This window comes from Rattus norvegicus, chromosome 17 (genome assembly GCF_021556685.1).
Source record: "Rattus norvegicus strain SHRSP/BbbUtx chromosome 17, alternate assembly SHRSP_T2T, whole genome shotgun sequence".
NCBI classification, from domain to species: domain Eukaryota; kingdom Metazoa; phylum Chordata; class Mammalia; order Rodentia; family Muridae; genus Rattus; species Rattus norvegicus.
The window spans coordinates 5,236,231-5,253,903 of NC_141550.1; the positions used below are offsets into that span (position 1 = coordinate 5,236,231).

Here is a 17,673-nt window from a genome sequence, read left to right on the forward strand (position 1 = left end):
GAACAGCAAATTCTTAAGTGTTCTTAACCTCCGAGCTGTCTCTCCAGGCCCTGGCAGATGTCTCAGGATTTCTTATTCTGAAAAAGGAAGCATAAGGACATGAATCCAAGAGAAGCCACCTCTGATACCAGTGAAGGAGCGGTGCAGACTATGGTGTCCTCTGATACTAGTGAGGAGCACTGCAGACTCTATGGTGTCCTCTGATACCAGTGAAGGAGCGGCGCAGACTATGGTGTCCTCTGATACCAGTGAGGAGCACTGCAGACTATGGTGTCCTCTGATACCAGTGAGGAGCACTGCAGACTCTATGGTGTCCTCTGATACCAGTGAAGGAGCGGTGTAGACTATGGTGTCCTCTGATACCAGTGAGGAGCACTGCAGACTCTATGGTGTCCTCTGATACCAGTGAGGAGCACTGCAGACTATGGTGTCCTCTGATACCAGTGAGGAGCACTGCAGACTGTGGTGTCCTCTGATACCAGTGAAGGAGCGGTGCAGACTATGGTGTCCTCTGATACCAGTGAGGAGCACTGCAGACTCTGTGGTGTTCTCTTGATACCAGTGAAGGAGCAGTGCAGACTATGGTGTCCTCTGATACCAGTGAGGAGCACTGCAGACTATGGTGTCCTCTGATACCAGTGAGGAGCACTGCAGACTATGGTGTCCTCTGATACCAGTGAAGGAGCACTGCAGACTATGGTGTCCTCTGATACCAGTGAGGAGCACTGCAGACTCTATGGTGTCCTCTGATACCAGTGAGGAGCACTGCAGACTATGGTGTCCTCTGATACCAGTGAAGGAGCACTGCAGACTCTATGGTGTCCTCTGATACCAGTGAGGAGCACTGCAGACTATGGTGTCCTCTGATACCAGTGAAGGAGCACTGCAGACTCTATGGTGTCCTCTGATACCAGTGAAGGAGCGGTGCAGACTCTATGGTGTCCCCTGATACCAGTGAAGGAGCGGTGCAGACTATGGTGTCCTCTGATACCAGTGAAGGAGCACTGCAGACTATGGTGTCCTCTGATACCAGTGAAGGAGCACTGCAGACTATGGTGTCCTCTGATACCAGTGAAGGAGCACTGCAGACTATGGTGTCCTCTGATACCAGTGAGGAGCACTGCAGACTATGGTGTCCTCTGATACCAGTGAAGGAGCGGTGCAGACTCTATGGTGTCCCCTGATACCAGTGAAGGAGCGGTGCAGACTATGGTGTCCTCTGATACCAGTGAGGAGCACTGCAGACTATGGTGTCCTCTGATACTAGTGAAGGAGCACTGCAGACTATGGTGTCCTCTGATACCAGTGAAGGAGCGGTGCAGACTCTATGGTGTCCGATGTATCAGCATGCAGTGAGCGGCCGTGGTCTTAGGTGGCTCAGAGTTCTATTAGAGTAGGCCACGTTAAGTAAATGTGCCCGAGGAACTCAGGGGTAGGGGTGCGGTAGGGACTACTTAATTTAGATCTAGGGAAACAGCATTTGAATGTGACTAGCAAGAGGCCACAGAGGCTGGAAAATTAGACAGAAGGCAGTGGGTAGGACCTTTGCATACAGCGTCCCTTTACTGTAACATCCCCTCCTTGTAACGTCCCCTTACTGAGGAAATTCTTAGTCACTTAAGGGAAAGCAGGTTTCATATTCACATTATATTTCTTCTGTTTAACGTAGGAATTGTAGTAGTTCTATTTATCTTCATACATGTGTATAACTGTGAGTGTTTATGTGTGTCTGAAGTGTCAGTGGATCTAGAAGTCGTCCCTGGGTCTCTGGAAAACCCTGAGTTCCATGGGCACATTTACTTAACGTGGCCTACTCTAATAGAACTCTGAGCCACCTAAGACCATGACTGCTCACTGTAAGCTGATACATCGGACACCATAGAGTCTGCACCGCTCCTTCACTGGTATGAGAGGCGGTTTTATTTCTTTATGCTGCCTTCTTTTTTCAAAATACGAAATCCTGAGATTATGCTCCAGGGCCTGGAGAGACAGCTTGTAGCCTGTTGTGAGCCCCCATGCAGGTGCTAAGACCAAATGCAGGTTTGGCAGAGGCAGGAAATACCTTAACCACGGTGCCATTTCTCCATCTTTTAACTGCACAGCACCCTGATATTTGCCTACCATCTTTTCAGGCCATCATATTTAAATTTATCTCCATTATCTTTATCAATTAAACAAAATTCTGTGCAGTTTAGTTTTACTATAACAGAACACCTACCTGTATTTTTTGAGTAGTCTCTTACAGGTGGTCATTTGAATAGTGTGGCCAAACTCCCCACAATATAGATGAGACCAGTTGATGCTCGAAATGCCATGAGCAGTGCTGCTCTCTGTGCACTCTCTGTACTCAGCATCTGTGTGTGCACACCCTCTGTACCTCGGCATCTGTGTGTGCACACCCTCTGTACCTCGGCATCTGTGTGTGTGCACACCCTCTGTACCTCAGCATCTGTGTGTGCACACCCTCTGTACCTCGGCATCTGTGTGTGCACACCCTCTGTACCTCGGCATCTGTGTGTGCACACCCTCTGTACCTCGGCGTCTGTGTGTGTGCACACCCTCTGTACCTCGGCATCTGTGTGTTCACACCCTCTGTACCTCAGCATCTGTGTGTGCACACCCTCTGTACCTCAGCATCTGTGTGTGCACACCCTCTGTACCTCAGCATCTGTGTGTATGCATACCCTCTGTACCTCAGCATCTGTGTGTGCACACCCTCTGTACCTCGGCATCTGTGTGTGTGCACACCCTCTGTACCTCAGCATCTGTGTGTGCACACCCTCTGTACCTCGGCATCTGTGTGTGCACACCCTCTGTACCTCGGCATCTGTGTGTGCACACCCTCTATACCTCGGCATCTGTGTGTGCACACCCTCTGTACCTCGGCATCTGTGTGTGCACACCCTCTGTACCTCGGCATCTGTGTGTACATACCCTCTGTACCTCGGCATCTGTGTGTGCACACCCTCTGTACCTCGGCATCTGTGTGTGCACACCCTCTGTACCTCGGCATCTGTGTGTGCACACCCTCTGTACCTCGGCATCTGTGTGTGCACACCCTCTGTACCTCGGCATCTGTGTGTGTGCATACCCTCTGTACCTCGGCATCTGTGTGTGCACACCCTCTGTACCTCGGCATCTGTGTGTGCACACCCTCTGTACTGCGGCACTGTGTGTGCACACCCTCTGTACCTCAGCATCTGTGTGTGCACACCCTCTGTACCTCGGCATCTGTGTGTGTGCACACCCTCTGTACCTCAGCATCTGTGTGTGCACACTCTCTGTACCTCAGCATCTGTGTGTGCACACCCTCTGTACCTCGGCATCTGTGTGTGCACACCCTCTGTACCTCGGCATCTGTGTGTGTGCACACCCTCTGTACCTCAGCATATGTGTGTGCACACCCTCTGTACCTCGGCATCTGTGTGTGTGCACACCCTCTGTACCTCAGCATCTGTGTGTGCATACCCTCTGTACCTCGGCATCTGTGTGTGTGCACACCCTCTGTACCTCAGCATCTGTGTGTGCACACCCTCTGTACCTCGGCATCTGTGTGTGCACACCCTCTGTACTGCAGCATCTGTGTGTGCACACCCTCTGTACCTCGGCATCTGTGTGTGCACACCCTCTGTACTGCGGCACTGTGTGTGTGCACACCCTCTGTACTGCAGCATCTGTGTGTGCACACCCTCTGTACCTCAGCATCTGTGTGTGCACACCCTCTGTACCTCAGCATCTGTGTGTTCACACCCTCTGTACCGCAGCATCCTTGTGTGCACACCCTCTGTACCTCAGCATCTGTGTGTGCACACCCTCTGTACTGCAGAATTTCTCCTGAGGAAACAGAGCCTGGTCATGTTACTTCATGCAGTGGCAGTTGGACGCGAAGTGTGCTTCTGTGTTTACTCATCACACTGTCCCTTGGAAATACTCTTGTTCATGTTTACGGCTCATCTAATTATTACTGTTTTAAAAATAAGAACTCATTATATGCCTAACGAAAGATTTTTTATTTTTTTCTCTTTTGAACTATTTAAAAATGATATTTATTGGGTTTTTTTTCTTTTCGATGGCATTGGGTTAGAACTCAGGCCCTCCTAACCTGCATTCTCAGCTCTGTTGAGTTGTTCCTCCCCCCCCCCCCCCCGCCCCCCGGAGCTAGGGACTGAACCCAGGGCCTTGCGCTTGCTAGGCAAACACTCTACCACTGAGCTAAATCCCCAACCCCAACCCCGTTGAGTTTTAAAGCTGCTTCCCTGTTTAATTCAACTGATGAAAGCAGCCCCAGGTCATTGTCCTGTCCCTGATGAGCAGCTGAGCCAGTGTCACTGATGTCACTGATGGCCAGCCCTGTCTAGTGGTCATAGTGGTCTGGTTCTGCTCCCGAGCCCTCTGCAGAGTGTATTCCTGCATTCCTGTCCCTGTCTGGGTCACTGCAGATATATGGGCCACATTGGCATCTGTGGGATCGGTTCTCTGGACACAGACATTTCTGTCTGTGTGTGACAGTTTTTCAGGGTTTGCTTAGGTGTTTACATTTTTAGGTAAAGTTGAGAATAATTTTAAGTTAGAAAAATATTGTTCCTGCTGTGGTTATGACTTCATTGGTTGTACTGGTTCTGTCTGTCTTCTGTCTGTCAGTCTAGAGGTCATTGCCATTTCATGTTAAACCAGCTGGCCTTTCCTGGGATAATTTGTTTTCGAATAGGAAGAATCCTTCCCTCATATTTTATGTGCTTATTTATTATTTGCTATGTGTGACTCTGCATGTGTGTGTCTGTGTGTGAGTCTGTATATGTGCACGTGTGTTCCCACCAGAGGCAGCAGGGAGTGTCCGATCCCCTGGAGCTTCACTTCACACAGTAACCAGTGTGGGTCTGGGAGTGAACTCAGGTCCTCTGCATGAGCAGCGCTCCTAACCCCAGAGGAGCCTCTCTCTAGTTCCCTTCTTGTCTCGGTAACCAGGCTTTGTGTGAATGCTTATAGAGTGTATGCTTTGTACATTGCTTGCTTATAGAGTGTATGCTTTGTACATCGCTTGCTTATAGAGTGTATGCTTTGTACATCGCTTGCTACTGTTTGGGACAGCAGAAAAGTCTGAATTAGTGAACTGCTGGAGTGGGGGGCACAGCCACTCGGGATAGAGCAGTGTTTGGATGAATAACGCGGCCGCTTTACCTTCACAGACTTTGCCTAAGATCCTGAGCCACATCGCTCCGGCCTTCTGCATGAGCAGCTGTAGCTTTGTGGTGGAAAAATCCAAAGAGTCCACAGCTCGGGTTGTTGTGTGGCGGGAAATTGGAGTTCAAAGGAGCTATACCATGGAGAGTACTTTATGTGGCTGCGATCAGGGTAGATACAAGGTAAACCATTTGGCGGTGTTAGCTGTTTTCAAACTGACATGTTGGTGTAGTTGCTCTTGAGAGCAGTGACACGGGAGGCTGTGGAGTTGTAGTCTCCGCAGTTGTCAGCCGTGCCGCCTGCACGAGTGTCAGGAACTGAGCACAGTCCTCTGCAAGAGCACTGTGAGCTCAGAACCGCTCTCCAGCCCCAGGCCTTTAGCTGTAAAGATACCTCGTTTCCCCTCAGATATGCTCTCCTGACTTTCCAGTGGTTGTTAAATGTGGGTTTTTCTTACTGAGCTAACCAGGTAACGTACACTAACAGGATGGAGTGCCACAGGGTTACCAGTGAGGTTTTGTGTGGGAATGAAGGCTGCTTCCTTGTATTTGCATGGATGCCAGAAAGCAGATATGTGGGACGTCTTCTTTCATTACAGTGCTTCTCAGCCTTCCTAAGGCTGCACCCTTTAATACAGTTTCAGTGTTATAGTAATTCCCCAACCCTAAAGTGTCTTTTGTTGCTACTTTGTAATTTTGCTACTGTTATGAATTGTAATGTATCTTTTCTGATGGTCTTAGGTCACCCCTGTGGAAGGGTCATTTGACCTCGAGAGGGGTGGTAGCCCACAGGCTGAGAACCACTGCTCTGTTACTATCCACTGTATTCCCTTGACAAGATCTCACTGAAGCACACACAGATGTAGCATTTGGCCATTGAAAGAGGCAAATTTAAAAAACTAAAACGTTTTGATACATAAAACCAATTTTTGAGATTGTGTGTCTGTATGTCTTTCTCTGTCTGTATGTCTCTCTGTGTGTGAGTGTGTGTGTTGGGGGGAGTTGGGGGAGAGGGGGAGGGAGAGGGAGAGACAGACACTTGGAGGCCAGAGGGACAGTATGTGAGTATCCGTTTTCTTCTCCCAGCAAGTGGGTCCCAGGAATTGAACCCAGGTGATCAGGTGTGGTGGCAAGTGCCCGTATTCACCGAGCCATCCCAGCAGACATGTTTGTTTGTAATGTATAAATACACAAACTTTTAAAGAGAAAATGGGCACCATGTAAATATCCATTTCTTTTTTTATGTGATTTAGTTAGTAAAATTCTCATTGATTTAAAACTCTACAGAGAGAAATGTTTCTCCCTAAGCTAGGGTTTTTAAATGTTTGATGGGAAGATAGGTGGTTTATGGGTAGAGTGCCTGCCATGCTAGCTGTGTCTGGTTTCCAGAAGCAGTGGAATCCCTCAGGCTGGGTCTTCAGGCGTCATCGTGGAGCCCAGCCTCAGGCTGGGTCCTCAGGCGTCATCGTGGAGCCCAGCCTCAGGCTGGGTCCTCAGGCGTCATCGTGGAGCCCAGCCTTACTAGGCTCTGCTGCAGAGCCCTCGACTCCTGCGGCTCTGGCAGAGTAAGGCCTTGAGTTGTTTAAGAGGGAGGTTCATCTTTGTATCTGGAGAATAAATGATAACCCATGTAGTTCACAACCAATACTTGTGGTTTTATGGTGACATTTAATGTCTGATCAGCTTATGATGCGTATGTGAGAAGCAGTTAAAGGGGACATGTGATCTGTAAACATGCTCATGCAACGTGGCGCACAGGAGGATACTGTGCATGAGGGTCCGAGGCAGTGTTCAGAATGCAGTCCTGACTCAAGGCTGTTGGGTGCAGCTTCACACATGAGCAAGAGGAATTCAGTCAGAAAATTCAGTGCTCACTGATCGTATCCCCTCAGATTGTCAGCAAAAGGTGACCTGCATCCTGCTGAGTGGGAGTGGGTATTTTATCACAGAGTAGGGAGTCTTCAGAAGTCATAACTTCTAGGCTTTAGGTATTGTAGCTCGTAGAGTGTGTGTGTGTGTGTGTGTGCGCGTGTGTGTGTGTAAAAGGCTGGTTAGGGGACATGGCAAGGCCCTGTCTCTAAGAACTGCAATGAGTGACCGTCCTTCAGAGTGGCTCAGGTCACCAGCACCCACTTCCGTAGCTGCGTTTCACACGTGTAGATGTTCTTGTCCTTGTCTCGGCCATGACTGCAATAAGCTGCATCTGAGGACAGCGAAGGCTCTGAGAGTCTGTGTTTCCTTTATTTCTAGGGTTTACAGATTGGGACTCGAGAACTGGAAGAAATGGGAGCAAAATTTTGTGTTGGTTTATTGCGTTTGAAAAGACTGACTTCTCCATTGGAGTACAATCTACCCTCCAACCTGCTTGACTTTGAAAATGACTTAATTGAATCAAGCTGTAAAGTAACTAGGTAGGACACTCTTCTTTCTTTCTTTTTCCCTAGGTGCTTCCTGCTAGTAAGCTGTCACTCGATCGTCATGGAGTACAGTGCTCCTGACAGTGAAGGGTGCGCTTACAGTTAGCATGCCCAGGTTACAGGTCTGACTCTGGGTTCTGATTGGAATGCTGGACGTTCAAACAGCATTGCAGGGAGAGGACCTTCCGCTCTGAACCTTACTTTTAGTAACTGTAATAATTCACTTTTAACAACAACAACAAAACAACAACCTAGCAGTGGGGATAATACCTAAATTAAGACGACTTGGAATCATGTTTATTTCAAAAGGGATTTTATTTTGTTGCAGTAGACATATATCAGATGGCTTTTCAGTAACCTGATTATATATTGGAAACAGCTGAATCAAGCATGTTTGGCAATTTATTCCTTCAATGTATCTTAAATAGTATTTTCTTTTAAAATTAATTGTACATGACATTTGAACCATTTCTAAGTTTAAACAGTGCAGTGTTAAAATTCCTAGTCGTACTGTCAGACAGCGTTCTGTCTTGTGGAATATATGTATGGAAGGAACAAGAGCAGTTTTGTTGTCTAGGCCCTTGATGACTTGTGGTGTTGGTATCAGTTTGTCGTTGTGTTAATTTGTCAGTGTGCTGTGATGTGATTTGTCACGGCAGGTTCCAGCGCTGTGAGACAGAACTAGGCTCTGTGTGGGTGTGGTGCTCACTGGCAGGCAAACCACAGTGGAGGTCGAGGTGATGCTCTTGGGGTGGGAGTTGGGGAGTGGGGCAGTGGGGAAAGCAGTTGTCACGCAGGCCTGAAGGGCCTGTGTGCAGCTCCCACAGCTGTGCTCCTGAGCTCTCCCGACCTCTACACATGCACAGTGCTGGTCAGAGTGGAGGGTGGTCAGCTTGGTGAGGGTTGGACACAGACTTGAACTCATGTAGCAGTCGGCAGGAGGAGGAAGCTTGGCTCAGACAGTGCAGAGGGCCAGCCTTGGTTATTAGTGATCTACCCATGGTGGCCACTAGCCTTCCCTCCGACAGGCCCAGGCTCTCCCATGGAAGGAAAGTATCTGTTCAGAAGAATTGCACTGCTGAGCACTGCCGTATCACAGTCGCCCTTTAAGGCTGCCCTTGTCCTCTTTCCTTTTGTGAGCATTTGCTTCCTTTGCCATCATGGGGCTCAGACTACCTCAGACTTTGAGAGGCTGTGACCCAAGCACAGGCCGGGCATACCTGATTCTCACTGCTGTGTCTGTAAAAGTACCCAGCAGGCTGCAGTTGGGATGGGGTGATTTGGCTGTCGATTTTCACCTTTCTCTTCCAATGTTTATTGACTTTAAACTTTAAATAATCACAGTTCTTGACCCAGGCCACCATTCTTCTCTGTCTCAGTTTTGCCCAAACTTCTGATTCCTTTCCCATGACTTTCACATCCTGATGGCTCTGAGGTTCACAGGTCCTCAGTCTGAGTTTGCCTCAGTCTCTGAGTGAACTTAGATCACACGTGGTAGGCAGGAGTGATATTGGGCGTGCTGCGGATGGAGCTCTCTGCTTCAGAGCCTTCCCGAGGTCACCTGTCAGGATGATTGCTAAGTCTCCCGTTGCAAATGCAGTTTTCTCTGTTAGTTACTAAGTTTCTCATCGGGATTGCTTCACAGCTATGCCTGTGTCCTCTTTCTCATCAAACTTCTAACTTACTTGTTTTCTAAATATGCGTGTGTTGGACATGTAAAGTTTAATTGGACTTTAGTTACAACTACCATGATAAATATACTAATTTGGGTCCAGTGGATCTTGGTGCTGGGGGAAAAAAAAGCACAGGACAAAAGTATTAAAGGAAGGAGTTTTCTACACTGAGAACCATGGCTTTGAGGAAGAGGAGGTGGTCACTGTGTTTTGAAGTGTGACGATTGCTGACACTTTGAAGGGATGTCCAGCCCAGACCTCAGTGCATGGAGTTGTTTGTAATGCAGCTGATGATTAACGGCTCAGCCCGGAGCACGCGGTGCTCGGCCTGCAGCGCTCGGTGCTCCATTTTGAGGTTGTGTTGCAGGAGTGTCGTACTTTTGAGTTGTGCCCTCTCAGTGGCCATGAAATGCCCGGTTACGGCTCCTACTGGAGGCAGTGTCCCCTCTCCTTTGCACAGGCCTCCATCTGCAGCACAGACACTCTGGCTGGTCCTGAGTCTCAGCTCTTTGGGGTTCTACTTAGGATGCAGGTCTGTTTGCAGACATAACTGTGCGGTTCATAAAACCTGGTCTGTTGTTTTCTTACAGCAGTGTGTGTGTTCTGTCCATTTCGTGAGCTGGTGACCACATTGGGGAGTTTCAGCTTTTGTGTCTCACACCTGGTGCTGGGTGCTACTTCATGTTTGTCACCTCCACATCTCGGAGATGATCTTTTTATTCCACTTTTGTCTCTGCATACACTTGTTCTGTTTTCTTTTGTTGTTACTACATTGGTACCCTAGAGGTTTTTCAGAGCATAATGGGCTCGTGGTTTGTTAGCATATAACACTAATTGCAATGTCTGCTTCCTCATAGACTATGAGTGCTGAGACCTTAGGGCACACTCATTTTATGGCCTTCCCACTTTTTATACGATTGTGACATATTTTAATTGAACTGTTCATACTTCAAGCCACTTATGCTTGTAGTCATCCATTACTCATTAAGACTTACTTTTAAACTCGTCATTGGTCCCCACCCCAACCCCTGCTCTTTGCTCTCTATAGAGAGATGGCTTCTTTCTCTAGCAGACTGGACTCAAATTCATGGCAGTCCCCTGCTTCCCCCTCTGAGTGCTGCATTACAGTGTGTACCTGGCTGGGCTGTCTGCTTCTGAGCCCCACGTTAGGATCATGGAGTGCTTTGTTAAACTGGGTGACCTACTATTTGGTGTGTGTGTGTGTGTGTGTGTGTGTGTGTGTCTGTCTGTCTGTCTGTCTGTCTGTCTGTCTGTTGGTGCCTGTGGGTATTCGTATGTCTGTCTGTGTGTCTGTGCCTGTGCTTGTGTGTATGCCTGTGTGTGTGCCTCTGTGTGTGTGTGTGTGTGTGTGTGTGTGTGTGTGTGTGTGTGTGTGTGCTGTGTATGTCTGCTGTAATCAGATTATTTTAGTTACCACATTTGCTCATTTTGTTGGTCATGGGCAGCCAGGGTTAGTCTTTGCCTGTGTGAAGGTCATGTATATGTGTGTGTGTGTGTGTGTGTGTGTGTGTGTGTGTGTGTTTATGTGTGTGTGTGCATGCGCGCACGTGCTGTTGAGTTCTCTTATTTGAGGATTTTAGCAGTTTTGCTGTGAGTTTGAGGGTTGGTATTTCTTGTTTTTCCCATGTAAGGTTTCCAGCCCTTGTAAGTCTGCATTTTGAGTCTTTCATTGAGTTTGGAAAGTGTACAGCCATTAGTTTTTTTGTGCATCGCTTCTTTTGTGTGCTCTGCCCTTGTGCAGGGTTAGCTCACAGGATGCTTAATCTTTGTTTCTGGTCCTTCTTTCTCTCTCTTGAAGCCTGAAACTGTCTACTTATCTCTGCTCCAGTCCTCCCTCAGCGCCAACCTGTATGAGATTTAGACCTACCCTTGAGCTCTAGTGTCCATTGTATGGTTTTAGTCAAATGTGAATTTCTCTTTTTTTTAGATAGAAAACAGGTGCTGAGATTCTCCATCTTACCTGTGGTGGTATCACAGTTATGTTAGAGTCCCGTGTGCTAACACACTAGGCTGTTTCTCCTGTGCTTTCCTCTAGCTGTGTTTCTTGGCATGCCTGACAGTGTTTATGAAATGGCCAGCCAGTGTCAGGTGTAAAGATCAGGGGGTCTGTTGTCCTTGTTCAAGGAGTAGGTGCTCCAGCCTGCGTGGGGCTATGAGCTGGCTTAAGGTAACATTAACAAAATGTATGGAATTTTTTTGCTGACTCCTGGTGTACACCTCCAGACTTTCTGAGTATCAGTCCCCCAGGGGTCACCGTGAACGCCTCAGGATCCCCTTCCTCTCCTTGGCACCATGAACTAGGAAAGCATTTCTGTGGCTTCCTCGTCTCTTTGTGTAGGGTGCTGTGTGTGGCTTTTTAGCTTCTTGCACTGTGTCACTTAACAGTTTGTCAAATGCATCTGGGAACACGCTGAATGCTGAGGTCACCTCTCTGCAACTCCCTTTTTTCAGGAAATGTGGCAGCTCTGAACTCCAGCTTTTCGCTGCAGTCCTTTGAAATTGCTGGCGCTCTGATGACACCCTGCCTCAGGCAGCGCCTGCCTTGCCCTGCCTCCCACTGGACTTTGCCCCTCACTTTCCCTTGCTGAGTTTGCTTTGTATCCTTTCTCTGTGAGCTCTGCTATGTGTACCTCTCCTCAGCCCACGATGCAGGGCTTTGGGCTGCCCTGTTTGTCTGCCCATTTGAGTCCCTGTTACCTTTGATTATCACGGAAGCGGAGGGATTCTCTGAATAATCGGAGCTGGGTCATATTGTACAGTTGTAGCTCAGAACTGCCCAGTGTCATGGTCTGGTGGTTCTGACTGCAGGTCTCTAAACCGCACAGTCTCCATTGCAGCTTATGTCCTCTGAGTGCACAAGTGACACCAGAGTCGTGGCTCTGTGTTGAGGCCAATCTGGCCCTGTCCTGTGAGGACTGGCTCTGGGTCACTTAACAGCTGCAGTTTGCTGCCATTGTCTCATGCTCCCTGCAACATGACAAGAGACAGGCAGTGTAGTGGGGATCTCTCCTCATGACTGTTGAGAATGGAAGCAGCCTACAGCTAGGCTCCAAGTCCCAAGCAGGAGGGAGCAAGTGGGATGGGGAGCAAAAGTAGCCACCAGTAATTGCCCCGTTAACATAAACTTGCTTGTCCAGATAGATCCTAGCACTTAGAAGTCTCTTAGAAAGAGGGCATTGGGGCTGGAGATTTAGCTCAGTGGTAGAGCGCTTGCCTAGGAAGCGCAAGGCCCTGGGTTCAGTCCCCAGCTCCGAAAAAAAGAACCAAAAAAAAAAAAAAAAAGAAAGAGGGCATCACTGTGTTTCGTGTTTCGGTAAGGTGCCTGTTGGTGTCTGAGAGGGGAGGGCTACTGTAGGTGGGATGCTGGCATCACATTATTACATTCATTAGGAGCTTGGCATACATTTACTGAGGTAGCTGAGAAGTGTTGCCAGGCCTTTCTGGGGCCACAGGAGGTACTTAGATAGGAGGTCACAGGTCTTGATCTTCGGTATTGAGAAAGCAGACATGGAGTCAGGTGGGACGTCTGTGCAGGGTACAGAGGAAGCCGCAGAGCGGAAACATGGCCAAGGCACTTGGGAGACCTGAGGACGAGGCCACGCTGTCCTTTTGAAAGTGGCATGAACCACAGGGAGGAAAAAGAGAGAAGTGCACCTTGTGCAGAGAAAATACGTTTGGTCAAGGCTTGTCATGGAACATGTGGGTTTGACATCATCTCGAGACTATGGCTGCCTTTTTTCTGGAGAATTTTGAGTTGGGTGACTTTCTGAATGAGTGGATTTGAGAGTGCAGAAGAGCAGATTGAGTGGGGGAACCACAAGTTGTCAACATGCAGTATTTGTGGCACATGTGAGGTGGCCATGGATGTCTCTGGCGAGTCTGTGTGTACATGAGGGTCTTGGAAAGCCGGGCTATGCATCTGCATTTGGAAGAGATAAGAGTGCACATTAAAATGGGCGAGCGTGCGCACGCAGATGGAGAGCAGGGACCAGAGCGTCTGGACGAGCATGCATGCAGCTGGGGCACGGGAGCGTGTGCTCACTACTGGGCAGCGACAGGGAGAAGAGAAGCAGACGGAAGAGTCAGAAGTCTCTTCTCCATTGAGTGACATGGCAGTGCGATTCATGCTGCAAGGGCTGCTCTGTGCAGAATGGAGAATTACATGCCCTCCCTCCCTCTCTCCATTTCCCTAAACTTTGTTCATAGACATCTCTGCTCTCTGCTTTCTCACTTCTGCACACCTTCCCTGGCACACTCAGTCCTGATGATGTTCCGCTGCTAGCACTAGTGGCCCTGCCCCAATGTGAGCCTAGCAGAGGGTTCTGCAGAACCACCGAGGGCTGTGGGTGTAGCCTGAGAGCTGTGGCCCCTTTTCCTACTCTCCATTCTCTTAGCAGAACAGGTGCGACACTGTGAGCAGTTTCTGGTGAATAAACCAGGCTTGTTTGAGGTGTGACCCACAACCTGCTGGGACTGAGACAGCTCCTGCTGCAGCCCTGCCTGTCCCTCTCTCTGCAGCCCTGCCTGTCCCTCTCTCTGCAGCCCTGCCTGTCCCTCTCTCTGCAACCCTGCCTGTCCCTCTCTCTGCAGCCCTGCCTGTCCCTCTCTGCAGCCCTGCCTGTCCCCCTCTGCAGCCCTGCCTGTCCCTCTCTCTGCAGCCCTGCCTGTCCCTCTCTCTGCAGCCCTGCCTGTCCCTCTCTCTGCAGCCCTGCCTGTCCCTCTCTGCAGCCCTGCCTGTCCCTCTCTCTGCAGCCCTGCCTGTCCCTCTCTCTGCAGCCCTGCCTGTCCCTCTCTCTGCAGCCCTGCCTGTCCCTCTCTGCAGCCCTGCCTGTCCCTCTCTGCAACCCTGCCTGTCCCTCTCTCTGCAGCCCTGCCTGTCCCTCTCTGCAGCCCTGCCTGTCCCTCTCTCTGCAGCCCTGCCTGTCCCTCTCTCTGCAGCCCTGCCTGTCCCTCTCTCTGCAGCCCTGCCTGTCCCTCTCTGCAGCCCTGCCTGTCCCTCTCTGCAACCCTGCCTGTCCCTCTCTCTGCAGCCCTGCCTGTCCCTCTCTGCAGCCTTGCCTGTCCCTCTCTGCGGCCCTGCCTGTCCCTCTCTCTGCAGCCCTGCCTGTCCCTCTCTCTGCAGCCCTGCCTGTCCCTCTCTCTGCAGCCCTGCCTGTCCCTCTCTCTGCAGCCCTGCCTGTCCCTCTCTGCAGCCCTGCCTGTCCCTCTCTCTGCAGCCCTGCCTGTCTCTCTCTGCCTCTCTGTGGTTTGCCCTTTGATCTGAGGCCTTCCCTGAGCACCCCTCTAGTTGTCTCCCAGTGGGGTACAGCTTTAAGAAGGCTGGCCTTCGACCTTTTCCAAAGTTTCAGTTGAGGAACTTTGGAATCTGCCTTCACACACAAATCCTTATTCTGACCCAAGGCTCCTTCACACAGCTGGCTCCAGCGTCTTTGCTGACAGTAGGCTGTGGACTTACACAGCCGCTGCTTTACTCCTCCTGAGCACATCCAACACCTCTGACCTCACAGCCTAAGGGCTAAGCAGGCTCTGCCGACAGCCTGTCTGCTTCCCCCTCTGCTCTACTGTGTCTCAGTCTCTCAGGAGAATCACACGGAACACTGAAGTGGAGGGGGAACAGGTTATTATGTTTCAAAAGAAAAAAGTAGCAGTCATTTCCAAAGCAGATAATCCTTTTTAATGATCTTTCTGCCCATTAAGACCTAGCTATCAGATTAATAACTAAAAATTTAAATTTCAAGGTAAAACTTGGGATTTGTCCTTCTAAGTGTTCGGTTTGCTAGGTCTTGTTCATTTCCAGACAGTCAGTGTCTTTATCTGGACTACAATGAGGTGTGCACTCTGAGCTTCCAAGAGAAAACCAATTGTGTTGGAAATGGCCCACAGCCCCTCCTCTCCCCTCAAGGATAAAGCTCATTGGAGGAATAAAGTGCTTTTTAGACAAGTCTTAGCTTCTCCTCTCAGAGTTGTAGCCTCGGAGCCTCTGTTCTCTGCCCAGTGTGTTGTGTTCAGCTGTGGGTTTTCATCTCGCAGCTGAGGGACCTGCATTTCTCCTTATTGGAACAGATCTTTTCCTCTTCCGTCTGGTTTTATAGCTCTCAGTTGCTTCATCCCTGAGAAGTCACTTCTTTAGAAGTGGCCAACACACAGATGAAATTTGGTCACAGCTTCAGAGAGTGTGACTTGCTCCTGTGGTGTCTGCTAAGTGTGACTGTCAGTTCCCACCCATGGAGAGCAGCAGTGGAGGAGCTCTCTCACCTCACACACTGCGGGAAGGAGTGCTTGCCGCACTGGAGTCTTACACAAACGCTCATCCGTTATTGTAGTGGGAAACAGTCCCACTAGGTGGCTGTGGGCCACTCACCAGGCTTCATTTTCACTCTGGGTCTGGGGACACTGGGGGGTGTGGCTGTGATCATCACACAGCAGCAATCACTCCAGATTTAAATGGTTTTCGCCCATTCCTCCAGGAGGCAGTTGGGCGCACAGCTTCTCTCACAGCCTATTGGCATTATTGTTGCTTACTTTACAGGGATTAAAATAGAACTTTAAAATAAATCCTCTAAGTGTGTGTGCTGATGAAATCCTTGAGATTACCCATTATCCAAATAACCATGAGAGCGTCCATTTCCCTTCTGCTAATGGTGCTGTTGCACACTTGCAGAATCACTAACGGCCACCTTTCAGCCCCTGCTGCTGAAGTGGGCAGCTTTCAACTGTTAGAGCCTCTCACCTTGTCTGCTTGGACAAAAGTTCCAGTTAGCACAAACTGCTGTATTCCTAGGTTGGTGCGTGTGAGGGTGCCTCTGAGCCCGTGTCTCACGGAGCCATGTGTACCCAAATTGTTCTGTGTTGCTGAGGTCAAGTTTGGTGTGTGAGGTGTGTGTCAGCCTTGCTCATGAAGCCTTGTGTGTTCTCTGCTTTGGCTGCAGCCCCACTACTTACGTTTTGGATGAAGATGAACCTCGGTTCCTTGAAGAAGTTGATTACAGTGCAGAAAGCAATGACGAGTTAGAGGTTGAATTAGCGGAGAATACAGGCGATTATGAGCCTTCTGCCCAAGACGAAGCCCTTTCCGACTCTGAGGTATCAAGAACACACCCTATTTGAACTTTCTTCCACCTTTGTTAATTGCCAAGAAGAAATGAAATGTCTTGGTTTTCGTTGCACAGGAAGTATGAGAGGGACAAGCATTCAGACAGCTGACTCAAGACGAAAAGGACCTTGGGCCTGTTTGGTTTCAAGACAATAAATATATTATTAATTGATATTATTGGCATTTGTTTTATTTTAGATATTCAATGTACTTTATATAACATTGAATTATCAGATGATAGAAGTATCATTGCATGAATTTTATCTCCTGTGGCACCTGCATCAAGCAGACAAACTCAGTGTGTCCGAGTAAAAATCTAAATTATATGGAGTGAAAATCGTTCTCTACATGGATTTCTCCGAATGTGTTTGTGTGGAGGTGGGGAGATACTCAAGCTAACTGCTCTTCAGAAGCATGTGAACTGTGTATGGTGGCTGAACTAACCCAAAATTTGCCTCGAATCCATCCCATTCTACATTTATCAAGTTAAATAAAACTGTATCAGACTCTGTATCAGATTATCTTGTCGTCTTTTTAACCAGCTCGGGTTTTAGTGTGTAGAACTTCTGAACACCCCAAATCTGAGCGCGATAAAAAGCCTATTCCCGGTCTTCGGATCGGGATGGTGTGGGGTGCCTGCAGCCCCTCAAGCTGCCCCTTTCTCTGCTGTGCACACTGGGACCCTCACTGTAGTCAGGACGTGAGCAGTGACCACTGCACTGCATGCTTGGCTGACTCGCACCTCACCAGCTAACTGTGCTCCTGGTCCTAGCAGGAGCCCAAGCTGACCCCAGTCCATTCCAGCTGTTTCCTGTAGTGACACTGCCAAAGGTAACTGTCATCACTAAAGAGAGCAAACTCAGGGGCGAGGTGTTTGCTTTACAAGATGTGTTTTTTTCTGTTACAAACAAAACCTGCAAAGACTACACATTAGCCAGTACTCTGTGCTTAGCTGCTGTGTGTCTCCCTGCTTCTTCCTAAAGTAGTCACTTCTAAACCTTTTAAAATGGGAAACAAATTATTAAAGTAGATTTTGGATTTATACCTTTCTCCAAATCAATGCTTTTTTTCCCCCTTAAATCATATTTAAGATAATACAGGTTCTCTTTAGTGTCTCGGGAGCCATTTTTAAAACAAACTTTGAATACTGTAAAAAGAGGTGTTGGTCAGGCATGGTGGCACACGCTAGCAATGAGGAAGCAGAGGCAGGAGGGTCCAGAGTCAAAATCAGCTTGGGCTGTGTGGACTCTGTCTCCAAAGAAGGTTGTTTTTCCTCTGATCATCTGCCT

At 48.9% G+C, this 17,673-nt stretch overlaps 1 protein-coding gene across 52 annotated transcripts in view; it reads left to right on the forward strand.

Moving 5' to 3' along the window:
- Agtpbp1 (ATP/GTP binding carboxypeptidase 1) overlaps positions 1-16,895 on the forward strand; it is a 117,831-nt gene extending 100,936 nt beyond the window's left edge. For 22 of the 52 annotated variants that reach the window (XR_015640660.1, XR_015640655.1, XR_015640662.1 and 19 more), the window contains 4 exon segments: positions 5,187-5,363; positions 7,431-7,591; positions 16,221-16,374; positions 16,461-16,895. Coding sequence is in view for 42 of the 52 variants with exons in the window: in NM_001443875.1 (NP_001430804.1) it covers positions 5,187-5,363; positions 7,431-7,591; positions 16,221-16,374; positions 16,461-16,469 (501 nt within the window). In the remaining 10 variants the exon portion in view is untranslated. 52 annotated transcript variants of the gene reach the window in all.
- The last annotated feature ends 778 nt before the right edge of the window (positions 16,896-17,673 follow it).